The 27,013-nt window shown below is 41.7% G+C and overlaps 1 protein-coding gene across 1 annotated transcript; it reads left to right on the top strand.

Moving 5' to 3' along the window:
* The first annotated feature begins 71 nt into the window (after positions 1-71).
* On the top strand, positions 72-21,410 carry LOC119809897 (H/ACA ribonucleoprotein complex subunit DKC1-like). The gene is made up of 2 exons (XM_038323113.1): positions 72-185; positions 19,388-21,410. Exon 2 carries the CDS (start codon positions 19,489-19,491, stop codon positions 21,019-21,021), a length of 1,533 nt encoding a protein of 510 aa, XP_038179041.1. The 5' UTR covers positions 72-185; positions 19,388-19,488; the 3' UTR covers positions 21,022-21,410.
* Positions 21,411-27,013: the final 5,603 nt, after the last annotated feature.

The following is a 27,013-nucleotide window of genomic DNA, read 5'->3' as shown; positions in this document are numbered from 1 at the left end:
CCCGCAGCGCGCGCCGGAGGCCTCACCCAAACGCCCGCCCACCCCCGCGTTTGCGTGAGCTCAGGGCGGAGCTTCTCCGCGTGCTCCGGCCCACGTGACCGCAGTCGGGCACTGACTAGCGGGTCAGCGTGGCGTAGCCCGCGGTTGCCATTTCCGTATTTGGTGCCCAGGAAGTGGGTAACGAGGTAGGTCTCCGAGACTCCTTCTTTCTCCATCCTGCACTGACTGACCCTTGCATCTGCTTCCGGCCCGGTCCCAGGTCCCCATAGGCTCTGTGAGGGTGCTGGGTTCCTTGTGCTGACTGACAGACTTCTCAAACCAGGCTTTCTAGCCATTTCTTAGTTTGGGGAACGCGAAGAGAGTCCAGTGATTTCTGGAAAGAAACCGAGCGGGCCAGAAGACTCGTAGAGCTCAGCATGGTGTCCTTAATCCTAAATAGAGTGGCCAAATGTTTTAATTTTCCGTTTTCCCTGTATGTGTAACCTGTGTTGAGCACATCCCCGCCCATCTTAATGTTTAGAAGGAGGGTTTTATTGTTGGTGGTTTAGGCTTGGAATTTTGAGACAGGGTCTCACGAGGCTAATACTCGCCTCTGTAGTGGCCAAGGCTGGCCTTGAACTCTTGATCCTTTGTCTTCACCTGGTCGTGTATGATGTTAAGTCTATCATGCTTAACAGTGTTTTACTTTGAGACCGTCTCATTTAGTTGCCCCCACAGGCTTTGAACGGTCTATGCTTCTGCCTTAGCCTCCTATGTGACTGGGAAATGGGACCTTTGTTTACCAGGTACATCGTTAGGACTCTCTGAGGAATAGAACCATTAGACTTTATAAAATTATTAAGGGATTAGTTAGGTTGACTTACACGATCAAAGATGGGGTGCTTCAAGTGTCTGCACACGTTGGAGAACCAAATCAAAAAGCAGTAGGTGTCAGTACAAGATGCTGCCTTAGCAGTTGTAAACCATCTGATATGGTTGCTGGGACTCAAATCCAGGGCCTCTGCAACAGCAGTATGTGCTTTTAACCACGGAGTCATCTCTCCAGCCCCCGAGGTGGAGCCACAGTTAGGTATTCATGCACCTTTCAGAAACCCTGTCAAACCTCAGTGGGTCACTGTTTTGAAGCGATTTCCTCCAAATTAAACCTACTTTGGAGGTAGCTCCTTAAGTTCAGGAAGTTAACGGCTCAAAGGTTTCAGATAGTTTCAAAAGCAACCTGAAACTGACCAGATCCACTAGGTCCCTTGTAGCACCAATAACAAAAACCCAGAGACAGAAATTGGGGTTCAACCCCAAAACCAGAATAGCAAAGCAGCCAAGCCACTAGAGAAGTCTGACCTCTACCAAGGCTGGGCTACCGTAAACTAGGCAGACAAAGTCTCTCTCTCTCTCTCCTTCCATTTTATATTCCCTCTAGTGCTGGAGTTAAAGGTGTACAATTCCCTAGGACTGGGATTAAACAAATCCACTGCCTGGATTTGTTTTTGTTTTGATCGCACGTAGCCCAGGGTGGCCTTGAACTCACAGAGATACAGCTGACTCTGTCTCCCAAATCCTAGGATTAAAGGTATTGCCTGACCTCTAGTGACTTTAGCTTTGCCTCTGGTCTTCCGGGCAAGATTTACTTATTGAAATACAAACAATATATCACTACAGCCCCTCCCTCCCCAAGCATATTAAAAACAGGAAGAACTACTAAGAGATGCTCTCAGATAAGCTGAACAGCCTAGAAGAGGCTCAGTTACCTGGAAAGAGACCCACTCCGACTGTCCAGCCGCCTGCAAGTTGTGCAGTGTTTCAGGTTTCCAGCTTTATTGAAGGGTCTCCCACGTTGGCATGGGCTTTATTTGTGAGTTATTTCTGCTCCTATAAGTGTCCCTCACGCATACTCCTCTAAGTAGCCCCAATAACACTCATTGGCTTGCCAAGTTGGACTTGGGTATTCTTACTTTGATCTGTCATCAGTTCTCTATCTGGCGTGAGGAGATGTTTTTCTTATTTCCCTAGGAATAGTGTCACACACAATATCACTGAAAGAATGATAAGACATGAAATTAGGAAGGCTTGTTGTAAAGAAGGGCTTCAGTGGGAGTGGGATAAGAGAGGGTAAAAGGTGACTATGGTTAAAACACAGAATATACATGTATTAGAGGTGGAACATAATGGCCCATGCTTTTAATCCCAGCACTCAGGAGGCAAAGGCAAATGGATCTCCATGAGTTCAAGGCCAGCCTGGTCTATGTAGAACAGCCAGAGTTACACAGTGAGACTTTTGTCTCCAAAACCAAAAACGGGAGTTGGGGAGTTGAGAATGAAAGGAGGCCTGGATGTGGTGGTGCATACTAATATCCCAGCACTTGGGAGACTGAGGCAAGAGAATTGATGTGAGTTTGAGACGAGACTAGGACTAACTGTATAGTGAGTCCAGGCTAGCCTGGGGTAGATAAACAAAAGCCTATCTCCATAAAGAATGGACAAAGGGCAGCAAGCAAGAAAGATAAGACTCTGGAGTTCAAAGGTCTCTATGGACTGAGTTGTTCTTAGGAGAATGTGTCACTCTGATTCCTAGGCTGGCCTTCCTCTTGCTCCTACTGCTCCAGCCTCCCAGTGCTGAGATCACAGGCCTGTGCCATCAGCCTGGCAGGAACAGGCTTTTATTGGAGAAAAATATACACCCTCAGATTGGAAAAATACATCATCACGTTCAGAATTGAGCACATTCCTGAGAGTGCTCAGAATGAACTCATATAACCTGTTCAAAACAACGGCAGAGGCCTGGGGAGATAGCTCAGTTGTGGAGAGGCTCTTGCTGCCAAACCTGAGGAAGCGAGATAGAGTCCCAAGACCCTCATGATGGAAGGAGAGCACTGACCCCTGCAAGCTGTCCTCTGAGCTCCAGACACTTGCTGCAGCACACAGCACATAATCACACACACCCCTCAAAAAATGAATAGATGTGATAATAAAAATTCTATGTCTCCCTCTCTCTCTCTCTCTCTCTCACACACACACACACACACACACAGGCAGACAGGAAAGCCTCTAGGTGGAGAATTTAGTATTATAATGTGCACAGTTTATCCTAGGACTCATAAAAAGAGTAAATCCAAATGAACCAGCTATTTTTAGTTGGCTCGTTTCTCGGGAGGCTGTTATCTGAAATAACAATGACAGTTTTGAAGGTTCCATAAGTAGCCCTTTACTGGGGCAGCAGCCTTCCCTCTCCCCATACCCTACCTCTAAAGCATGGATGTTTACCCCTAAAAGTATCTGCCTAGAGGCTAACAAAGGCTCTAGAGATCAACCACAGTTTTGAAAAGGAAATCAAAACAGAAACCAAAGTTCTACAAAGGGTGTGTGTAGCTTTACTCAGAAACAGGAGGCAGCAGTCACAGTATGACTAGTGGTTGGAACTCTGATAGAAAAACATCCAGGCCTCTGGCTTTAGAAACTGTGAACCAAGACTTCAAAACAGACACACAGAGTGAGGGAGAGAATGGAAGCCAATAAGAAAGACATAACTAGAAACCAGACCCACCTGTGCTAGAAGACTGTGAGGAGAATGGCTGGCTGGTGCCATCACCCTGCCGTCCTAGTACTCAGGATGCAGAGGCATGAGGATTACTGCAAATTTGAAGCTGGTGTGGGTGGGCTACTTATACTAGGTCATCCTGAACTTTATTAAGACCCTGCTTCAAAACAGAAGGAAAGGAAAAGAAAGAGTGCATATATGAATCTCAATAACTACTAAATAAAAAGGCAAAACCTGTAAGTAAAAGCTAATAAGTAATGAAAATAGAAATGTAAACAAATCAAAGGCAGGAGTTTCAGAATATAGCTCCTTTAGCAGGGACCTTACCTAGCAGGTGGGAGGTCCTAGCCTTGATTCTTAGCACAATATAAACAGTGCAGAGGTACAGTGTACCTCATTTGACTGGAATGATTGCTTAGTATGCAGGATGCCCTGGGTTCAAACTCCAGCACCTCCTACAGGGGGCGTGATGGTGTGCTTTGCCTGTAATCCAGCACTGAGGAGGTGGGAAAGGGAGAATCAGAATTTCAAGGTCATCCTCAGTTGTGTTTGAGGTCAACCTTTCTAAAAAAATAAATAAATAAATCAAAGCAAAAAAGGAAGAAGAAACAAAAAGCAGTAAGAAGCAAGCTGGGGCTGGGCTCTGGTGGTGCACACCTTTAATTACAGCACCTGGTGGGTAGATTCAGGCAGATCTCTGAGTTTGAGGCCAGCCTGGTCTGCATAGAGTTCTAGGACAGCCAGGGCTACTACACAGGGAAATCTTGTCTTAGAAAACAAAACAAAAAATCAAAAAAAAAAAAAAAAGTAAAAGAAAGAAACAAACCAAATGGGAAGCAGATAATAAGATGAGAGATCTGAATCTGTTAATGTCTATGATTACTTTAAATATTAATGAATCAAACATTCTAATTAAAAGGAAGATCTTACCAAATTGGCATTTAAAGAGCAAGCACTTAACAACCATTTTTTGCTGGGAAATTGACTTCTTCTGTGCACAGCTATTTCACTGGTGAGGTCCCTGTTCTCAGTTTTATTTACCTTTGACTACAGGGACCCACCACCTTGAAGGCTCTCTGAATTCACACATAGATTTAATTTCTGGTTAATCATTTTCTATTTTTCCTTTTTTTCTCAGAGCTTTAGTCAAGATAAGCCGGGACACTCAAAGTCTTTTAAAGACCACTCCTGTAATCCCAGTACTCAAGAGGTGGAGGTTATTAGTTTTGAAGCCAGACTATCTAAAATAAAACAAAATGGCAGAAACAGAAGAACAAAGGAACAGTAACCAATACAACAAACAACCTCAAATATCTAAGATATTGCACCAGCTAGCAACCCATTTCTTTCCTTCAGTACACTGTTCTAATGCAACACCAGCAAAGCTGGAAGAGTTCTACTTCTTGGTGTGGGCAGTATTAACAATGATGGCATCTTCTTGCTAGCCAGACCTTAGGTTGTCCAACATCTTGGCATCTGCCATCATGGAACACCATTGGCATCAGTTGGCCTCAGTTTATATCAACAGTAAACAAAGGGCTGCATGTAAGGAAATCCCATTGAGGGGTGTTTTGGGAGTCAAGCGAGAAGGAAGAGAAGCAAGACTGAAGAGAAGGAGACATTGACTTACAAGATAGTCAGGGAACAACCTCAGCTGAACCATTTTGGTGTTGGATTAGCCCTAAGTGCAAAGGGAGACTGAGCTGGCCATTGTGCAATTCCTACAGGAAGTAGCTAATTATTGGTTATTAGGTCCCAATGCTATCTCCTTAAACCTGTGGGCAAGCAGGACCCATAATTGGGCCCTGTCATTGGTACTTGTGAAGGGGGAAATGTAGGACCCAGCCATGACAAGCTCAATAGAGGCCTGAATCTCAGTAGTGTGGTGGTACATGCCTGTACACTTGAGAACCTCAGCCTGGGCAGCATAGCAATACTCTTTTGCACACGCAGGTGTGTGTGTGTGTGTGTTCCCAGTGGTGGCAGCAGGAAAACTCCAGGGACTCACTGCCTAAAGAGTCTGACTAAAAACAAGAAAAAAGAAGGAAAGAAAAGAAAAAGTCAAGAATGACCTGATGTTCATCTCTGGCTTCAACACACATGGGAAGGCACATATTCGCACCTGTACACACAAACACACTTGCACCTGTGTGCATGCACACATGCACATACACAGACATGAAATGACCGGGGCTTACCTTGACTGCCTCTGAAGTCATGGGCAATGGGAACAGGCACTAGTATGAAACCCCATGGTGACTGTCATATGTGGTCACATCTACAAACAAGCTCAGACAAAAGCAAACAAGCTCACTTGTATATGCCCAGCATGAATTTCCATCAAATGATTATCTTTTGTTTTTTCTTAAATTGATATTTATTGAGCTATACATTTTTTTCTGCTCCCCTCCCTGCTTCTCCCCTTCCCCCTCCAAACCTCCCCCAAGGTCCCCATGTTCCTAATTTACTCAGGAGATCTTGTCTTTTCTACTTTCTACTTCCCATGTAGATTAGATCTATGTAAGTCTCTCTCAGTGTCCACATTGTTGTCTAAATTTTCTGGGATTGTGGTTTGTAGGCTGGCTTTCTTTGCTTTATGTTTAAAAACCACCTATGAGTGAGTACATGTGATAATTGTCTTTCTGGGTCTGTGTTACTGATGGAGGATTCTCATTGACTAATAAGCAAACTGCCTTGGCTTTTTGATAGGGCAAAATTTAGATAGGTGGAGTAGACAGAACAGGAAAAAGGAAGTGAGGTAGATGGCTCAGACAATTTCCCCGCCTCTCCTTTCTGGGGCAGACTGCCGTGCCTCTCCTCAGGGAGCCAGATGCCATTAAGCCAGCCACCAGGCCAGATGTGCTGAATCTTTCCCGGTAAGACACCACTCGTGGTGTTAATACAGATTATTAGATATGGGTTAGTCAAGATGTGAGTAAGAGGCTGAAATTAATGGGCCAGGCAGTATTTAAATGAATACAATTTGTGTGTTGTTATTTCGGGTGTAAAGCTAACCATGCGGGAGCTAGGCGGGACGAAAAGCAGGCCTGCCCGCAGCTCCATCACTACTGAATGGCGCCCACGTGGATAACTGAATCCACAGAAAGCTTGAGAAAGCTTGGGAAAGAATAGAGTAAAGCATGTTTTCTCGGTCACAGCAATTTCTCGGGTTTGGCTTTGCTTGCTAGAGTAACCGTTCTCATCTAAGAGAGGCTTCCTGACTCAGCTTTATCTGCAAAACCCTGCAGCCCTTTTAAGAGGTCCTGCCACGAAACACTTAAACGGTGTTGATGAAAAGCTGAACGTGTGCTTTTCGGTTTTCAGCCACAGCAGGAAAAAGGTTGTGCTGTTTTAAAATACTTGCTTTCTGGGCCGTCCTGCCAGGGCAAATTCTGGCTCTTTCAAGCAGGCGGCCCTGACTACGGAGCTTTGGAGTGTTGTTTAACACTGTTGCAGCTTGCTTGCTGGCAGGGACCTTGAACCGCCACAGAGTTGTGGCGATAAAAATAGCTACAGCAGTACCTCTGCCATGAAGCTGGAAAGCTAAGGAATGGGCTGGATCTAGCTGCCAAAGTCACGGCTTTAGTCCTACCAAAATTGTTTGGTAAATTAAAGACTCATGTAGTCAGAAAAAGAGAGATATACAGTAAAAGAAAGATTTCAAAGTCGAAGAAAACGTCTAAATGATTTACAGTGTTTTAAAAAATATATGCAGGCTAAAGGTTAAAGTTCTTAAAAGTAAAAAAGAAAGATAGAGTAGTTGGGTGTGGTGATACACACCTTTAATTCCAACACTTGGGAGACAGAGGTAGATTGACCTCTGTGACTTCAAGATGTGGCAGAACACGCCTTTAATCCCAATGCCTGGGAGGCAGAGACAGGCAGATCTCTGAGTTCAAGGTGTTGTAGCAGAGACGGTGGATCTCCGTGAGTTCAAGGACAGCCTGGTCTAAAGAGTTATTCCAGGACAAAGATAATATATAGAGAACCTGTCTCAAAAAATAAAAGTAAAAATAAATGAAATAGAGGTTAAAATAAAGCTGCACAAAGATGGAAAATACACAGGGAATCTTGATACTGTATGCTATTATGCTCTCTTTGAATTGTTTGAATGCTGAGGAAGAAGCAACAGCTGCTAAAAGATATATGCTTATAAATGCTGCTGAACTAATCCAAGAAAGATATCTTGAAAATACCTTGACTTCAGAATTTGGATCTAAGGATATGATACTTTGGAAAAGAGATTCTTCTTGATTTTTACAGAAAATGAGACCTGTTGGATTGCTTCTATCCCAATATGGTATGATAGACCATGCCCTCCTGAAAGGTTGCTGTGAACACCCTCAAAAAATTACTTTGCTCAACTGACGACTGAGGGGAACCTAGCACACAGGTTACACCATGAAAGATCTGATTAACAGCGTCCCCATTCAGCAGGAAGCAGTTTGTAGAGAGATAACTGCGCCCATATTCCCAAATATTGTTTATAAATGTTCTTTTACATTTAAAGGGGGATATGAAATGGATATGAATAATTTGCATTGATATGGATTTTGCTTTAGTGATTTAAATTTAAGGTCAATTTTGTTATATGTATATGTATTTCTAATAATGATTAAGGTATTGTGATTGTGTAGTTCATTTAAAAATGTAATGTATAATTAGAAAATATAGGTTGTTAATGAATAATCATTGATAATAGTTAAGCTTGTAGTCATGTTAGATTTTCTAGATATATAGAGATATATTTCAGTTAGATAGGCATACTTCATATCTTCCAAAGACTACAGAATATTGCATTTTAAATGTCTTAATAACTTAGGGTTTTTCATGACAATGAGACATGTCTGCTCCTGGCAGCACCAATCTACTTCAAGAGGAAGATGGGCATCGAAGAGGTTCCTTACTGAGTTTGATAGCCATTTGGGCAAGAAACTGCTCTTGCCTGGACTAATGCATAGACTGGACACAAAGAACCCGCAGAAAGAGGACTGCTGAACTTGCCTAATGGTGAGATGGTCTTTCGGGGTTCCTGATTCGTGAAAGAGTCTGCGAGACATTCTGCAGGACACAGCAGATAGTGACTGAACTGTCTTTGAAATTTCCTGCTTCATGGAAAAGTCTGCTGGATACTGTGGGCCTGGAGGCTGAAGATGGATGCCCCAACAGTACAAAAGAACTTTGGTTGACTGTCCAGGCAGCAAGATGTCTCTGTGATTTCTAGAGTTTTGCAAGTTTCTTACTTCTCATTTACTTAGGTAATATTATATCCTTCTGGAATCTTGGATGGAGTTGAAGAATAGATAGATAGTTATAGTTTTCCTTAGTTATGATAAAAGATATAGTAGATCTAAATACTATAACTGTAATTCTTACTTGATAACTGTTTTGTTATATGTAATTTTACTATGTTAATGTTAAAGCCTTTCTGTTTTGTTTAAACAGAAAAAGTGCCGGGAGCCTGGCGGGACGAAAAGCAGGCCTGCCCACAGCTTCCTACTACAGGTTACCTCACTCAAAATAGTGTTTTCTAGCTCCATCCATTTGCCTGCAAAATTCAAGATGTCATTTTTTTCTGCTGTGTAGTACTCCATTGTGTAAATATACCATATTTTCCTTATCCATTCTTTAGTCAGGGGCATTTAGGTTATTTCCAGGTTCTGGTTATGACAAACAATGCTGCTATGAACATAATTGTACACATGTCCTTGTGGAACAATTAAGCATCCTTTGGATATATACCCAAAAGTGGTATTACTGGGTCTTGAGAAAGGTGGTTTCCTAATTTTCTGAGAAATCACCACACTGACTTCCATAGGGGCTGTACCAACTTTAACTCCCATACAATGCAGAAGTGTTCCCTTTACCCCACAACCTCTCCAGCAAAAGTTGCCATCCGTGTTTTTGATCTTGGCCATTCTTACAGGTGTAAGATGGAACCTCAGAGTTGTTCTGATTTGCATTTCTCTGATGACTAAGGATGTTGAAGATTTCCTTAAGTGTCTTTCAGCCATTTTAGATTCCTCTGATGAGAGTTCTCTGTTTAGGTCTGTCCTCCATTTTTTATTGGATTATTTCTTCTTTTGATGACCAATTTCTTGAGTTCTTTGTATACTTTGGAGATCAAACCTCTGTCTGATGTGGGGTTAGTGAAGTTTTTTTTCCATTCTGTAGGCTGTCATTTTTTCTTGTTGACCGTGTCCTTTGCTTTACAGAAGCTTTTTAGTTTCAGGAGGTCCTGTTTATTAATTGTTTCTCTCAGTGTCTGTGCTGCTGGGGTTATATTTAGGAAGTGTGCCAATGTGTTCAAGTGTATGTGCTTCCCACTTTCTCTTCTATAAAGTTCAGTGTGGCTGGCTTTATGTTGAGATTGAGTTTTGTGCATGGTGATAGATATGGGTCTATTTTCATTCTTCTACATGTTGATATCCAGCTATGCTAGCACCACTTGTTAAATATGCTTTCTTTTTTCCATTTGATATTTTTTGCTTCTTTATCAAAGATCAGGTGTTCGAAGGAGTATGGATTAATATCTGGATCTTCTATTCGGTTCCATTGGTCATCCTGTCTGTTCTTATGCCAATACCTGGCTGTTTTCAGTACTGTAGCTCTGTAGTAGAGTTTGAAGTCAGGAATTGTGATGCCTCCAGAAGTTCTTTTATTTTACAGGATTGTTTTGGCTATCCTGCGGCTTTTGCTTTTCCATGTGTAGTTGAGTACTGTCCTTTGGAGGTCTGTAAAGAATTTTGCTGGGATTTTGATGGGCATTGCACTGAATCTGTAGATTGCTTTTGGTAAGATTGTCATTTTTATTATGTTAATTCTGCCTACCCAAGACCATGGGAGATCTTTCCACTTTCTGGTGTCTTCAATTTCTTTCTTCAAAGATTTAAAGTTCTTGTCATACAAGTCTTCCACTTGTTTAGTTAGAGTTACTCTGAGATATTTTATACTATTTTTGGCTATTGTGAAGGGTGTTGATTCTCTGATTTCTTCCCCAGCCCTTTTATCATCTGTGTACATGAGGGCAACTGATTTTTTGAGTTAATCTTGTATCCTGCTACATTACTGAAAGTGTTTATGAGTTGTAGAGGTTCCTTGGAAAAATTTTTGGGGTTGCTTATGTAAACTATCATATCATCAGCAATTAGAGTTTGACTTCTTTTCCGAAATGTATCCCCTTGATCTCCTTTTGGTGTCTTATTGCTCGGACCTCAAGAACTATATTGATTAGCTATAGAGAGAGTGGAGAACCTTGTCTTGTTCCTGATTTCAGTGGGATAGCTAGGAGTTTCCATTTAGTTTGATGTTGTTTGTTGGCTTGCTGTATATTGCCTTTATTATGTTTGGGTATGTTCCTTGTATCCCTGCTCTCTCCAAAACCTTTATCATAAAGGGATGTTACATTTTTTTAAAAAATTTATTTATTATGTATACAGTTTTTTTCTGCATGTATGCCTGCAGGCCAGAAGAGGGCACCAGATCTTATTACAGATGGTTGTGAGTCACTATGTGTTTGCTGGGAATTGAACTCAGGACTTTTGGAAGAACAGGCAGTGCTCTTAACCACCGAGTCATCTCTCCAGCCAGCAAGGGATGTTGTATTTTGTCGAAAGCTTTTTTGGTTTCTAATCAGATGATCATGTGGTTTTATTTTTCAGTTTGTTTTTAATGTGAATTATGCTGACATATTTTCATATGTTGAACCATCCCTGCATCTGTGGGAGGAAGCCGACTTGGTCATGGTGGATGATGGTTCTGATTTGTTCTTGGATTTGATTTGCTAGTATTTTATTTAGTATTTTTATATCAATGTTCATTGATTGGTCTGTAATTCTCTTTCTTACTAATGTCTTTCTGTGATTTGGGTATCAGGGTAATTGTAGCCTCATAAAAAGAGTTTGGCAATGTTCTCTCTGTTTTTATTGTGTGGAATAATTTGAGGAGTATTGGTATTAGTCTTCTTTGAAAGTCTTGTAGGATTCTGAGCTGAAACCATCTGGTCCTGGGCTTTTTTTTTTTTTTTTTTTTTTTTTTGGTTGGGGACTTTTGATGACTGTTTATATATTTCTTCAGCAGTTATAGGTCTGTTTAATTTGCTTATTTGGTCTTCATTTAATTTTGGTAAGTGATATTTATCCAGAAAGTTGTCCATTTCCTTTAAGTTTTTCAATTTTGTGAAGTACAGGTTTTCAAAATAGGGCTTGATGAGCCTCTGTATTTAATCATTGTCTGTTGTAATGTCCCCCTTTTCATTTCTGATTTTGTTAACTTGGATAGTCTCTCTGCCTTTTGGTTAGTTTGGATAAATGTTTGTCTATTTTGTTGATTTTTCTTGAAGAACCAACTCTTTGTCTCATTGATTCTTTGTATTGTTTTCTTGGTTTCCATTTTGTTGATTTCAGCTCTCAATTTGATTATTTCCTGCCGTCTAGTTCTCTTAGGTGAGTTTGCTTCTTTTTGTTTTAAAGTTTTCAAATGTTCTGTTAATCCACTAGTGTGGGATTTTTCTAGCTTCCGTATGTAGGCTTTTAGTGATATGAACTTGCCTCTTAATACTGCTTTCATTGTGTCCCATAAATTTGGGTATATTGAGTGGCTATTTTCATTGAATTTTAGGGAAGTCTTTAATTTTCCCCTTTATTTCTTCCTTTACCTGTTAATGATTCAGATGAGCATTGTTTAATTTCTATATGTTTGTGAGTTTTCTGGAATTAGTATTGCTGTTGACTTCTAGTTTTATACCATGGTGATCTGATAAGGAACAATGGGTTATTCCAATTTTTTTTTTTTTGTATTTGCTGAGGTTTGTTTTGTTACTGAGTATGTGGTCAATTTTTGAGAAGGTTCCCTGAGGTGCTGAGAAGATATATTCTCTTCTGTTTGGATGGAATATTCTGTAGATGTCTGTTAAGTCCATTTGAGTCATAACATCTGTTAGTTCTCTTATTTCTCTGTTCATTTTTTGTCTGATTGATCTGTCCAGTGGTGAGAGTGGAGTGTTAAAGTCTCCCACTATTAATGTGTGGGGTTTAATATATAATTTAAGACTTAGAAGTGTTTCTTTGACATATGAGGGTGCCCTTGTATTTGGGGCATAGATGTTCAGTATTGAAATTTTCTCTTGATGGATTTTTCCTGTGACTAATATGATGAAATGACCTTCTTTGTCTCTTGACTGATTTTAGCTTGAAGTCTATTTTCTTAGATACTAGGATAGCTACACCTGCTTGTTTCATAGGTCCATTTGCTTATATATTTTTTTCCCAACCCTTTACTCGAGACGATGTCTGTCTTTGAGGTTGAGATGTATTTCTTGTATGCAGAAGAAGGATGGATTCTGTTTTTGTATTCAGTCTGTTAGACTGTACCTTTTTATAGTTGAGTCCATTTACATTAAGGGATATTAATGACCAGTGGTTGCTATCTCCTGTTAATTTAGTTTTCATCGTTGGTGATGTTAATTTGTGCATTTTTTTCTTCTTCGGGATTTACTGTAATGAGACCATCAATTGATTGTGGTTTTTTTGTTGATGTAGCCATCTTCCTTGCACTGGAGTTTTCCTTCTAGTATTTTGTGTAGGGCTGGGTTTGTGGTTAGGTATTGGTGAAATCTAGATTTGTCATGGAATACCTTGTTTTGTCCTTCTATAGTGATTGACAGATTTGCTGGGTATAGTAGTCTGGGCTGGCATCCGTGGTCTCTTAATGTCTGCATAATCTTGACCATGACCTTCTGGCTTTCATTGTTTCCACTGAGAAGTCAGGTGTAATTCTAATAGGTCTGCCTTTATACGTTACTTGGCCTTTTTCCTACACAGCTCTTAATATTTTTTCTTTTTTTTAAATGTTCTTTTTTTTTAAACTTTATTTAACTTTATTTCATGCACATTGGTATAATGATGTCAGATTCTCTGGAACTTAAGTTACAGACAGCTGCGAGCTGCCATGTGGGTGCTGGGAATTGAACCTGGGTCCTCTGAAGGAGCAATCAGTGCTCTTAACCACTGAGCCATCTCACCAGCCCTTAAATGTTTTTCTTTATTATTTATTATGTATACAGTATTCTGCCTGCATGTACACCTGTAGACCAGAAGAGGGCATCATCTCATTATAGATGGATGTGAGCCACCATGTGGTTGCTGGAAATTGAACTCAGAACTTTCGGAAGACCAGTCTGTAGGAGGAACTGCAGGGCTGTATCCCACCACCCGGCTAGCTTTACCCAAAATAATTACATGGAAACTGTATTTTGTTAAATACTGTCTGGCCCATTAGTTTCAGCCTCTTACTGGCTAATTAACCCATATTTAGTAATCCGTGTAGCACCACGAAGTGGTCGCTTACCAGGAGAGATCTTAACCTGCATCCATCTCGGAGAGAAGTATGGCGACTGCATATGGAGACTGCCTGCAGCGTCTCCCCAACTCTGCTTCCTTTCTCCCACAATTTTGTTTTGTCTACTCTGCCTACCTAATTTTCTTTCTAAAGAGCCAAGGCAGTTTCTTTATTAATAATGAAAGTAACAAATAGACACTCCTCCATCATTTCCCCTTTTTCTGTTTAAACAAAAAAAAAAGGCTTTAACTTTAACATATGTAGTGAGGGCTTGCGGGTAGGCCTGCTTTTCATCCTGCCTGGCTCCTGGCCACCGGCTAGCTTATGCCCCGAAATAACAACACACAAATTGTATTCTTTTAAATACTGCCTGGCCCATTATTTTCAGACTCTTACTCACATCTTGATTAACCCATATCTAATAATCTGTGTAGCACCACGAAGTGGTGCCTTACCAGGTAGATTCTAGCGTACGTCCATCTTGGGCTGGAGCTTCATCGCATCTGGCTTCTCTCTCTGAGGAGAGGCACGGCGGTCTGCCTAACTTAGGAGAGGTGTGGCATCTTACTGATCCTTCTACCTCACTTCCTCTTCCTGTTCTGTCTACTCCACCCACCTAAGGGGCGGTCTATCAAATGGGCCAGGCAGTTTCTTTATTAGCCAATGAAATCAACTCAAACAGAAGACTCTCCCACATCACCATCTCACCATTAGGCAAATTTAGCAGTCCTTTCTCTGCGGGTTCTTTGTGTCCAGTTTATGTAACAGTTTAGGTAAGAGCAGTTTCTTGCCCAAATGGCTATCAAACTCCATAAGGAACCTCTTCGATGCCCATCTTCCTCTTGAAGTAGATTGGTGCTGCCAGGAGCAGACATGTCTCATTGTCATGAAAAACCCTAAGTTATTAAAACATTAAATGCCATATTTTGCAGTCTTTGAAAGATATGAAGAATGTCTATCTGAAATATATCTATGCACATCTAGAAAATCTAACTAATATGACTATAAGCTTGACTATTATTGATGATTATCCATTAACAACCTATATTTTCTAATTATACATTACATTTTTAAATGAACTACACAATTACAATAACCTTAGTCAAGATCAGAAATATATATATAAAACGAATTGACCTTAAAATCCATACCAATGTAAATTATTCATATCTATATCATATGCCCCTTTAAATGTAAAAGAATTTATTTATAAACAATATTTATAAACAATATTTGGGAATATGGGCACAGTTATTTCTCTCCAAACTGCTTCCTGCTAAATGGGGGCACTGTTATTTAGGTCTTTTATGGTATAACCTGTCTGCTAGGTTCATCTCAGTCAGTAGTTGAGTGAAGTAATTTTTTGAGGGTGTTCATAGAAACCTTTCAGGAGGTCATGGTCTATCATACCATACTGGGATAAAAGCAATCCACAGTGTCTCATTCTCTGTGAAAACAAAAGAAGAAACTCTTCCAAAGCATGATATCCTTAGATCCAAATTCTGAAGTCAAGATACCTTTAGAACATATATGCAGGTTCATCAGCTTAGCAGCCCATACAATGAAATGTCTCTCTGTACTTAGCTCCTTTACCGTAAAAACTTTTTTTTTTAAATTTCTTTTTTTTAATATTTATTATGTATACAATATGCTGTCTGTGTGTATGCCTGCAGGCCAGAAGAGGGCACCAGACCCCATTACAGATGGTTGTGAGCCACCATGTGGTTGCTGGGAATTTAACTCAGGACCTTTGGAAGAGCAGGCAATGCTCTTAACCACTGAGCCATCTCTCCAGCCCTACCATAAAAACTTTAAAGAAAACACAATAATACAAAGAATCCAGACTCTCTGTGAATTTTCCATGTTTATGTGGCTTATATTTACTCTATCAGTTTATTTTATTTTGTCTCTTTAAAGACTTTACCCTTTTTTAAAAGCATTAACTTTATTCTCTATATTTTTTCCTTTTCTCTCTCAAGCCTACGTACATTCATCCAACATTGTGATCAATTTAAATGTCTTTTATATCTGAATCTGTCCTATTGTGAATTTGTAATTTTTTTACTATCCAGGAGCACTTTTGATTTGTACCTTTAAATTGCTAAGCACTTAAGAATCTAAGCTATGACATTCCTGGGTCAAAAACAGGAACTGCAGGTTTCCCCCACCCAGTCCAACATGGTGGAGCCACTTGTGCCTCTGAGCTGCAGAGCAGCAGGCTGCTCTGAATGTTGGCTCCACCTCTCTCCGATTTCAAAATGGAGGATGTACCATTTTGTTCTAGCTCTGGGGCCGCCAGGTAGGAGCCACACTCAGCATTTTAACTCTGAGACTGATTGTGCAGCACAGAAACTCTTTTCATCCAAGTTACAATAAAATCTGACACGCAGAGCACTGTGAAGTCTGAAAACATCTCTCTGTATGGCGGCAGGAATCCACTATGCTCTTCCGCTTGCCTAAACCTGATTCCGCCATCTGCCCAGGTGCAGGCAGGGAGCAGTGAACCATTGGCATGGTCTCAGAGTACTTTCTTTCCGATCCCGAGCGGGCACACAAACATCCAGTCCCATAAAAGCCATTGAAATGGTTTAAAGCCAGAGTTTGCACTGGTGGCACAGCACCAGGAAGCCGACTTTTAAAATGACTCAGCTTTTTTTCTGCCGCTAGTGTCGAAACAGGAAATCTCTCTACGGCACGTCCTAGCAAACAGCAAAAAGCTGTGTTAAACTCTCTCTCTAGTGTCGAAACAGGAAATCTTTCTATGGCACGTCCTAGCAAACAGCAAAAAGCTGTGTTAAACTCTCTCTCTCTCCTTTATTTAAAGCCCTCTCAGGTTTTTAAGTGGGTTTAGTCACCATGTTGGGTGCCAATCTGTAGAAGGAGCGGTGGGGCTGCGTCCTGCCACCTGGCTAGCTTTACCCAAAATAATTACATGGAAACTGTATTTTGTTAAATACTGTCTGGCCCATTAGTTTCAGCCTCTTACTGGCTAATTAACCCATATTTAATAATCCGTGTAGCACCACGAAGTGGTCGCTTACCAGGAGAGATCTTAACCTCCGTCCATCTCTGAGAGAAGCATGGCGACTGCATATGGCGACTGCCTGAAGCGTCTTCCCAACTCTGCTTCCTTTCTCCCACAATTTTGTTTTGTCTACTCTGCCTACCTAATTTTCTGTCTCTTAAAGGGCCAAGGCAGTTTCTTTATTAATAATGAAAGTAACACATAAACACTCCTCCATCAACCAGTCAGTCATCTTAACCTCTGAGCCATCTCTCCAGCCCCCTCATATTCTTTCTTTACTCTTTATGTTTAGTGTTTTGATTATTATGTGATGAGAGGACTTCTTTTTTTGATCCGGATTATTTGGTGTTCTATAAGCTTCTTGTATCTTCATAGGCATATCTTTCTTTAGGTAGGGAAAGTTTTCTTCTATGATTTTGTTAAATAAATTTTCTGTGCCTTTGAGTTGAACTTCTCTTTCTTCTATGCCTTTTATTCTAAGATTTGGCCTTTTAATGGTGTCCCATATTTCATGGATATTTTGGGTTAAGCTTTTGTTAGGTTTAATGTTTTCTTTAAGTGATGAGTCTTTTTCCTCTATTGTATCTTCAGTGCTTGAGATTCTTCAATTTCTTGTATTCTGTTGTTCATGCTTGCATTTGTGGTTCCTGATCTTTTTCTCATGATTTCTGTTTTTATAATTCCTTTGGCTTGTGTTTTCTTTATTATTTCTATCTCAGTTTTCAAGGCCTGAATAGTTTCTTTTATATGTTTGATTGCTTTTTCTTGTTTTTCTTTAAGTAATTTGCTATCATCTTCCAATTTTTTGTTTTTTTTCTTGATTTCTTTAAGGTTATTTCTCATTTCATCTTGAATTTCTAATATTCTCTCGAGGTTATTTTTTAGATAATTTTCTTTTGGTTCATCCATATTTGGTTGTTCAGGTCTTGCTGTTGTAGGGTCTTTAGGCTTTACTGGTATTGTGTTTCTCTTTGTGGTGTAGCATATGATCTTACCTTTTCTACTCATCTTTTCCTCTAATAGGTGTGGTTAGTGCTGTCTGAGATTCTGTTGAATAATCTTCTAGGTGCCAGTGAATCCAAAGCTCAGATGGTTGTTTCTTGTGGTAGTCAGTGTCACAGTTCTAGTTACTCTGTTGGTTACTCCTTTTCCTGGAGATAGCTTAGTGCTCTTGTGCTTTGGTCTGCTCCCTTGGAGTTTGCTGTCTCAGGCTTACTTTGGCATTGGCTGCTAGCTTAGATCTGTCTCTCTAAATCCTGGTCTGGATCTCCTCCTGCAGAAGTCCCTGGCTTGGAGTTGGACCTGTTATGGTGGAGATCGCTGACTCTGGATCTAGTTGCTGGTTCAGTCCTGATCCTCCAGCATTCTGGGACTGGTATGGCTCCCAGGACTGGATTTGCTCCTGGCTCTGCTCCCAGTGGAGCTTGTTTCCTCAGGCCTTCTCCATCCTAGGAGTCTCATTCGGTTCCACTGCCCAAGGTGGAGTTCCTTGCTTCAGGGCAACTTTGGCCTAGGTTACTGGCTTTGACCTGTATCTGTAAATCCTGGTCTGGATTCTCCCCTGCAGAAGTCCCTGGGTTGGAGTTGGACCTGGAAAGGTTTCTGGTTCCGGTCTACTTACTGCCTCAGAGGTCCCAGGCTCGGGTGCGCCCAAACCTGCAGAGGACCTGCTTACTTCCTCAGAGGTCCTAGACTTGTGTTCAGACCTGCAGGGGTTCCAGGCCCTGCCTATTCCCTTTGATGTCCCAGACCAATGCCCGAACCCACAGAGGACCTGGCTCAGGCCCATTCTCCGAGGTTTTTTTTTTTTTACCAAGTATGTGGTCAGTTTATGAGAAGGTTCCCTGAGGTGCTGAGAAGAAGATATATTTTTTTCTGTTTGGATGGCATATTCTATAGATGTCCGTTAAGTCCATTTAAGTCATAACATCTGTTAGTTCTCTTATTTCTCTGTTCATTTTTTTGTCTGATTGACCTGTCCATTGGTGAGAGTGGAGTGTTAAAGTCTCCCACTATTAATGTGTGGGGTTTAATATATAATTTAAGCCTTAGAAGTGTTTCTTTGACATATGAGGGTGCCCTTGTATTTAGGGCATAGATGTTCAGTATTGAAATTTTTCTCTTGATGGATTTTTCCTGTGACTAATATGATGAAATGACCTTCTTTGTCTCTTTTGACTGATTTTAGCTTGAAGTCTATTTTCTTAGATATTAGGATAGCTACACCTGCTTGTTTCGTGGGTCCATTTGATTGGTATATTTTTTTCCCAACCCTTTACTCTGAGATGATAGAAAGACACCACTTAAAGATGAGCTTTAGAATACAAACTTCTCAGAACAATTTCGAGGTGGCTAGCTGAGATGGCCCTGCATAGCAGACTACTCTAGCCAGGACTCAAGCCCTGCATTGTACCATTAGGCAGAGCCTGGGCAACAGATGATACAGGTACCTCTCCCAGGACTTGACAATTAATTCAAATTTTTCTTTTCAGGATCCCCTAAAGATACCATCACTTCCAGACAACAGGAAGTAAATTTAAGAATACGACGTCTGCGTGGTGGCTTGGGCAGGGCGCACGTGGTGCAGTACAAGATGATGGATGCAGAAGTAATTACTTTGCCAAAGAAGCATAAAAAGAAAAAAGACCGGAAGCCGTTACGAGATGATGATGTAGCTGAAATACAACATGCTGAAGACTTTCTTATTAAACCAGAATCCAAAGTGGCTCAATTGGACACTTCTCAGTGGCCCTTGTTACTAAAGGATTTTGATAAGCTAAATGTAAAGACAGCACACTATACGCCTATTCCTTGTGGTTCAAATCCTTTGAAGAGGGAGATTGGGGACTATATCAAGACAGGTTTCATTAATCTTGACAAGCCTTCTAACCCCTCTTCCCATGAGGTGGTAGCCTGGATCCGACGAATACTTCGGGTAGAGAAGACAGGTCACAGTGGCACACTAGATCCCAAAGTGACTGGTTGTTTAATTGTGTGCATTGAACGAGCCACTCGTTTGGTGAAATCACAACAGAGTGCCGGCAAAGAGTATGTGGGAATTGTCCGACTGCACAATGCTATTGAAGGTGGCACTCAGCTTTCTAGGGCCCTAGAAACTCTGACAGGTGCCCTGTTTCAGCGACCCCCACTTATTGCTGCAGTTAAGAGGCAGCTTCGAGTGAGGACAATCTATGAGAGCAAAATGATAGAATATGATCCTGAAAGAAGATTAGGAATCTTTTGGGTGAGCTGTGAAGCTGGCACTTACATTCGGACACTATGCATACACCTTGGCTTGTTACTGGGAGTTGGTGGTCAGATGCAGGAACTTCGGAGGGTGCGTTCTGGAGTCATGAGTGAAAAGGACCACATGGTGACGATGCATGATGTACTCGATGCTCAGTGGCTGTATGATAACCATAAGGATGAGACTTACTTGCGGCGTGTTGTTTACCCTTTGGAAAAGCTGCTGACATCTCATAAACGGCTGGTTATGAAAGATAGTGCAGTGAATGCAATATGCTATGGGGCCAAGATCATGCTTCCTGGTGTTCTCCGATATGAGGATGGCATTGAGGTCAACCAGGAGATTGTGGTCATGACCACCAAGGGGGAAGCTATCTGCATGGCTATTGCATTGATGACTACAGCAGTGATTTCTACCTGTGATCACGGCATAGTAGCCAAGATAAAGAGGGTGATCATGGAGAGAGACACTTATCCTCGTAAGTGGGGTTTGGGTCCAAAGGCAAGTCAGAAGAAGATGATGGTCAAGCAGGGCCTTCTAGACAAGCATGGCAAACCCACAGACAAAACCCCTGCCACTTGGAAGCAGGACTACATCGATTACAGTGATTCTGGCAAGGAGGCACTGGTTGCTGACGCCGTACAAGCCCCTCAGTTAACTGCTGCTGCAGTAAAAGCCACAAAAAGGAAGCGGGAGAGTGACAGTGAGAGTGACAAGACCCCTCCAGCAGCCCCCCGGGTGGTGGAGAAGGGAAAGAAGAAAAAGGACAAGAAGCCTGAAACTGTGCCAGAAAGTGGGGGCGAAGCTGGACATGGGGACAGGGATACCAGCAAAAAGAAAAAGAAGAAAGTGAAAGTGGTGGAAGAGATATCTGAATAGTAAAAACCACTTGATGCATTATGTCAAGCTGGGAGGAGAAATGAAAGCCTTATTGAAAAAACATTTTGTTGAGGGGGTAGAACAGAGGACCCAAACAAAACAGAACAGAGTTCTGGTACACTTTTCCTGCCACTTGTGACCTCGGTGGTTAGGACGTGGCCATCTTGTTCTGTCCTGTTTTAAGAGATGAAAAGCATGTTTTTGCCACTGACCCCTCCACTTGCTTGTGTGGGGGGAGCACACCTTCAGACATGAAACTGCCTAGTCACTGTTTGTGACTGTTTACTAGTGGCCATTTTAAACAATGCCATAGATAGTCCTCTCTTAGTTTGCTTTTTTTAATGTTTGTAAAAATTAAATCTGCTGAATAAAATGGTATAGAACCTTAAAAAAAAGGAATATGTCATTCACATTCCCAAGAGGTAGGTGGGTGGTTTTTGGTCATTCAATGGGTTATGGATATTTGTCATTGTTTAGGGGGGTTGGTTATAAGTTGTTAGTTACAGTTAGGGGAAAAGCTAAATAAAGGAAATTAGATTTAAGGTTCTTATTTTGGAAAGAAAAAAGGGGGATATAAATATAGGATAAAAGGGTATATTATTGAGTCTACTCTGCAAAGAAAAAAAGGGAGGATATAGACATGATAAGATAAAAAGGTAAATTATTGAATCTACTTTTATTTATTTATTTTTGGTTTTTCGAGACAGGGTTTCCCTGTAGTTTCTAGAGCCTGTCCTGGAACTAGTTCTTGTAGACCAGGCTGGCCTCAAACTCAGAGATCCGCCTGCCTCTGCCTCCTGAGTGCTGGGATTAACGGCATGTGCCACTACTGCTTGGCTTGAATCTACTTTTAAAAAGCAACTATTAGTTTTAAATGTTTTACATTGGATTGGATTTTTATATATTTATACAAATTTTGTATATTGATACAAATTTGAAATTAATTTTGTTAGAATATACTGTACATACATTTTTACTGTTGTTCAAGGTATTGTACCTATTCAACTCATTTAACAATGATGCAAATTTCTAGTCCTTAAATTTTTATTACCAACTATTTAGGATAATAAGGAAATGCAGGTTAGTAGTTAATCAATAGTTGAATTTATAGTCACATTAAATATGTTTTTAAGGTCAAACAGAGATATATTTTAGATAGACAGGTCATCTTCAAACACTTCAGAGATCTACAGACTATGGATGGCATTTAAGGTGTTTTCATAACATAAGGCTTTTTATGATGGTGAGATACATCTGCTCCTAGCAGCACCAATCTACTTCAGAGAAGATAATGGGCACTGAAGAAACTCCATATGGAGTTTACTTTATTTGTGGCAAAAATAAACCACTGGGCAAGAAAATGCTCTTGCCTTGACTGCTGACAGTATGCTGTCCTAATTGGACAAGCAGGACACAAAGTGACTGCCAAACATTGTCAAGACAAGGGAGGACAGCCCTTCAGAATACCCTGTTTCACAGAACAATCTGTTGAATCTGCTAAGCCTGTTTACTGAAGGTGGGTGCCCCAATGTTTCAGAAGAAACTTGAGTACAGTCCAGGCAGCCAGCTCTTTCTGTCATTTCTCACAATTTTTGGAATTTGCTTTTGGCACTTCCTATTTACTCAGTTAATATAATTTCTTTCTTAGGTCTCTGAGGGAGTTGAAGACTAGATAGTTATTTTCCTTGTTTACCAGATGCAGAAAGCAAGTTATGATAGAAAGAAAATTAGGTACAAGAATTTGGACTCACCAAGATAGATATGGAGTATTTTCTCTGAATTTGTCAGATGCAAATGAACTAGACATTGTTGATGTATGTATTGCCCTTATATACTGTATATAGTTATTGTACTTATTGTATATAATTTTTCTTAGATTATAACCTTTATTTTAGACAAAAAGGGGAAATGTGATGTTTCATTTGTATTTTAATAAATGAAGCTTATCTGAAGATCAGTGCAAAACAGCCACACTTGTCAACCATACAAGCCAGGCAGTGGTGGCATATACCAGTAATCCTAGCAGCTATACTAGTAAGCCATAGAGGCCAGGTAGTAGTGGTACAAGCCTTTAATCCCAGCACTAGAGAGGAATATAAGGAGGGATGAGACAGGAACTCACTCTCTTTTTTTCAGTTTGAAGGTTTAATAGAGGTAATAACTCTCTAGTGGCTTGGCTGCTTTGCTTTTCTGGTCTTTGGGTTAAACCCCAATATCTGTCTCTGGGTTTTTATTATTCGTGCTCCACCTATTCTTAGTGATTCTACTCTCAAGAAGTCACTTAAGGAAATTGGAAGACTTTGAATCAAGAGTCGAAGGAGCAAGAGTGAAGAGGTTAGTGTGGGTAGGTATCTAGTTGACATCTGTACATTGAAAGGGATTGGAGTGGACAGGCGGGTGTGGGTTCATGCTGGGGAACCCCAAGAGCAAACTTAAGAGCAAGAGAAGGGTGATGACGCACACTGAAGAGGGACATGACTTTCAAATAATCTAAAAACATAGAATATAATAAAGTTTAGGGTCCAGTGATGGTGGTGTGCCAGAAATTAGAGGTCTTAAACCAGACCAATGACTCATGGTCAAAGAACATTTTCAAGGAAAGCCAAATGGATAAAAGGCACGCTGGGTGACATACCTCAGCTCCCGCTTCCACTCAGACAAATGAAGAGGTACGAGAGAAGTGGGAATGATGGAGGAGCCAGCGGGGTGTGGGGATGGAGTGGGGGTTTGGGAAAGGGGGGCGTGACACATATCCTTAATCCCAGCGCTCAGGGAAGCAGAGGCAGGTGGATCTATGTGAGTTCGAGGCCAGCCTGGTCTATAAGAGCTAGTTCCAGATTAGCCAGGGCTCACAGAGAAATCCTGTCTGGAAAAACAAAAAACACAAAAAACCAAAGCACCATCAGCAACAACAAAAAAAGATGGAGGAGCCAAGAGGGATTTTTTTTTTTTTTTTTTTTTTTTTTGCTCAGTCTGTTTTGTTTTTATTGTTTGGTTAGTTGGTGGGTTGATTGGTTTGGTTTAATTTTTCTTTTTAACTTTTCTTTTGCGGGGGCAGGGCACTGCAAGGGTAAAGAGCAGACACGGGAGAACTGAAGAATGAACGGGATTGGGGCACATGATGTGAAGATTCCAAAGAAATTATGTTAAAAAAAATAAAGAATAAAGTTTAGGGTGGGCAGGATGCCTCATCATTTATAGGCACCTGCCAAGGAGTCTGACAGCTTGAGTTCAATCCCCTGGCCCCACAGGGTGAAGAGCCGACTACTGAAGGCTGTCCTGACCTGCACATGAACTTTATGGCAAGTGCTCAGACACATGCTCACATGCACAACAAGCAAACACATGTTATGAATTCGATAGTTTAATGCTGCAGGTAGGAACTGCCTGTAGTTCCGGACTGAGAAGGTACTTGAAGGAGGATCCAGAGCTCACAGTCATCCTTTACTCAGGAGACCTCATTTCAATAAACGAACAAGCATGATTTAAAGAATGGTGCATTGTTGCACTTGGGAGACAGAGGCAGGAGAGTCCACAAGTTTGGGGCCACACAGGGCCACACGGTGGGACTTTTCCTCAAAAAAACCAAGATAAGCAAATAAATAATTCAACGTAGGTTGGTTGTAGTTTTCTCATGGTGTAGAAAGTGTTGCAGCAAGACGAAGGGCTTCCACAAGGTGGCGCTCTGACTACATCCATCGCCGAGACTGGCTTCAGAGTGCTTTATTCGTTTACTCCTCGCTCAGTCTGTAAGGGCCTTAACTAGAGGTCTGTCACACTCCAGCCATAGTCAGCCCCCCTATCATTAGTGCCAAGCCTTCCTCCTGGAGCAATGACAGTGTCAATTTCAGCAATGGCAACGAGGGAACAAATACAGCTGTTGTGCCTTTTAGAGTAATTACTACAGGCCTTTTGGAGACAGCATTATAATTACAGCGCTTATACAGACTTATACAATATTTCGGTTTCCTATTTCAAGCCCTGTTAGCATTCTGTGTCATGAACTTGTGAATCTAGTCAACTCATGAGAGTCTAGAATGATCTGTCTACAATTTTACAATGTGCTTGTGGTCCCCTGGAAGGCACACGGCTCTCTCTCTTTTTTTTTTTTTTTTACTATCTTACTGTCACTCTATTACCTGTACTCAGGACAAAGGTCACTCTCTCTAAACAAAAGAAAACAACAAAAAGAAAACCACAAAACAAAGCACACACACACACACAACTGAAAAACAAAACCCAAAGCCCTGAGGTCTCATAGCTTGCAGTGGCCTCCAATTCTCTCTGTAGCTGTAGGTGGCCTTGAGTTCTTAATTCGCCTTCCTATACTACCCCAGGGTTGGGTTTACTGTCAAGCGCTAAGGTTCTTAGTTTCTGTAGTGTCATGGATGGACCCCAGGGTTTATATGTGCTAGGCAATTACTCTACCAGTTGAGTTATATCCCCTACTTCCTAGCCACTGCCCCCACCAAAGATAGGGTCTTGCCTTCTGTTCTCTATGTAGCCGAGGCTGTCCTTGAACTTGCTTTATAGACTAAACTCACCTCAGATTTTCAGTGATCCTTCCGCATTGGTCTCTCAAAGGCTGAGATTAGAGGTATATGTCTCCAAGCCTGGGTACAGAGGCCACTTTCCTCTGCCCTGTCTGGTTTCTTCCTATCTACTTCTCCATCTTTTGGCTTTTGTGGAGGGCAGGGAGGAGTTGGTTCAAGACAGGGTTTCTCTGTATAGCCCTGGCTGTCCTGGAACTTTCTCTGTAGACCCGGCTGGCCTTGATCTCAGAGATCCTCTTGCCTCTGCCTCCTGAGAACTGGGATTAAAGAATTCTTCCCTAGCCACCACTGTCTGGCTAGGGAAGAATTCAGGACGGTGGCTGCCTCTTCTCCAGTGGTTGAGAAAGAGCTCTGAAAGCTTCACCCTATGTCTCTGGTACTTTCTTATCTTTTCATTGTTTACACCCAGCACACTTCTCAAGTAGAAAAGGAAGGAATGGGCAAGTAAACAAACCAGCTTCTAAATTGGGTGTCCTAGCTCATGCCTGTAATCCTAGCACTCAGGCTGCTAAGGCAGGAGGATTGGCGTGTAGCCTTGGCTGACCCAGAACTCACCCTGTAGACCAGGCTGGCCTTGAACTCACAGAGATTCACCTGGCTCTGCCTCCTGAGTGCTGGGATTAAAGGCATGCGCCACCACTGCACAGCGTTCATTGCAAAGAGTCGTTGGTCTGGTTTGAGGCCTCTGGTTTCTGCTACACCATTGATGTTGAGCCCTTACTGGGATTCCTCTTTGATATCCTGTTGTCCCATATCATGGAGGTCTTGCAACTTTGGGCCTGCAGGACTGACCCCTTCTTGTGCTCCAGCAGATAGATGGGGTGGATATTGGGGTGGGCCAATTCATAACCCTGGTTCTGGGCCAGGGTAGTTACAGGGTTGGTCAGTCTGTCAGTTCTCCCCTGTCTTTGACACCAGGGTGAGATCTCCAGCATTGCCCTGACTAGTTCACCCCTGGAAGCGATAAGCAAGAGGCAGAGCCAGTTTTCCTGCTTTCACAGCCTTGGGGTCTGCTCTTCCACACCTACACCTTCAGGCCTAGCTTTATTATGTTGCCCATGAGAGGTGTAGGGGACACTCTCCCAGGTGCTGTAGGTAGTGAGGGGCAGAGCCAGCCCTCCTACCTATTATATACAGCGAGGGGGGAGGCATCTCTCCCTGCTCTCCACCTACGCTAACGTATGGCAGATGAGGGACACAGCCAGATCTCCATGTTCATGTTCTCCAGGTGGTTCACCTGCACCCCTAACAATAGGGTGTTGCCCAGATGAGGTGCAGGGCTCACTTTTCTGAGTGCTGCAGCTGATAAGAGGGAGGGTCAGCTCACTCCTCTGTTGCAAGCAGGGAGGGGCAAAGGGTAAGGGAGTATCTCTTCCCCACCCACACTGCCACATGACAGACTCAAGAGTAGTGAGGACAGCCCTCTCATGCTCACAGCT

This window comes from Arvicola amphibius, chromosome 3 (genome assembly GCF_903992535.2).
Source record: "Arvicola amphibius chromosome 3, mArvAmp1.2, whole genome shotgun sequence".
Lineage (NCBI taxonomy): Eukaryota > Metazoa > Chordata > Mammalia > Rodentia > Cricetidae > Arvicola > Arvicola amphibius.
Note: the sequence above shows the minus strand (reverse complement) of the source record. Positions and strands in the feature narration are given on the sequence as shown.

What these genes read in the sequence shown, in the direction of transcription:
- LOC119809897 (XM_038323113.1), top strand. Translation starts at nt 19,489, where the DNA reads ATGATGGATGCAGAAGTAATTACTTTGCCAAAGAAGCATAAAAAGAAA.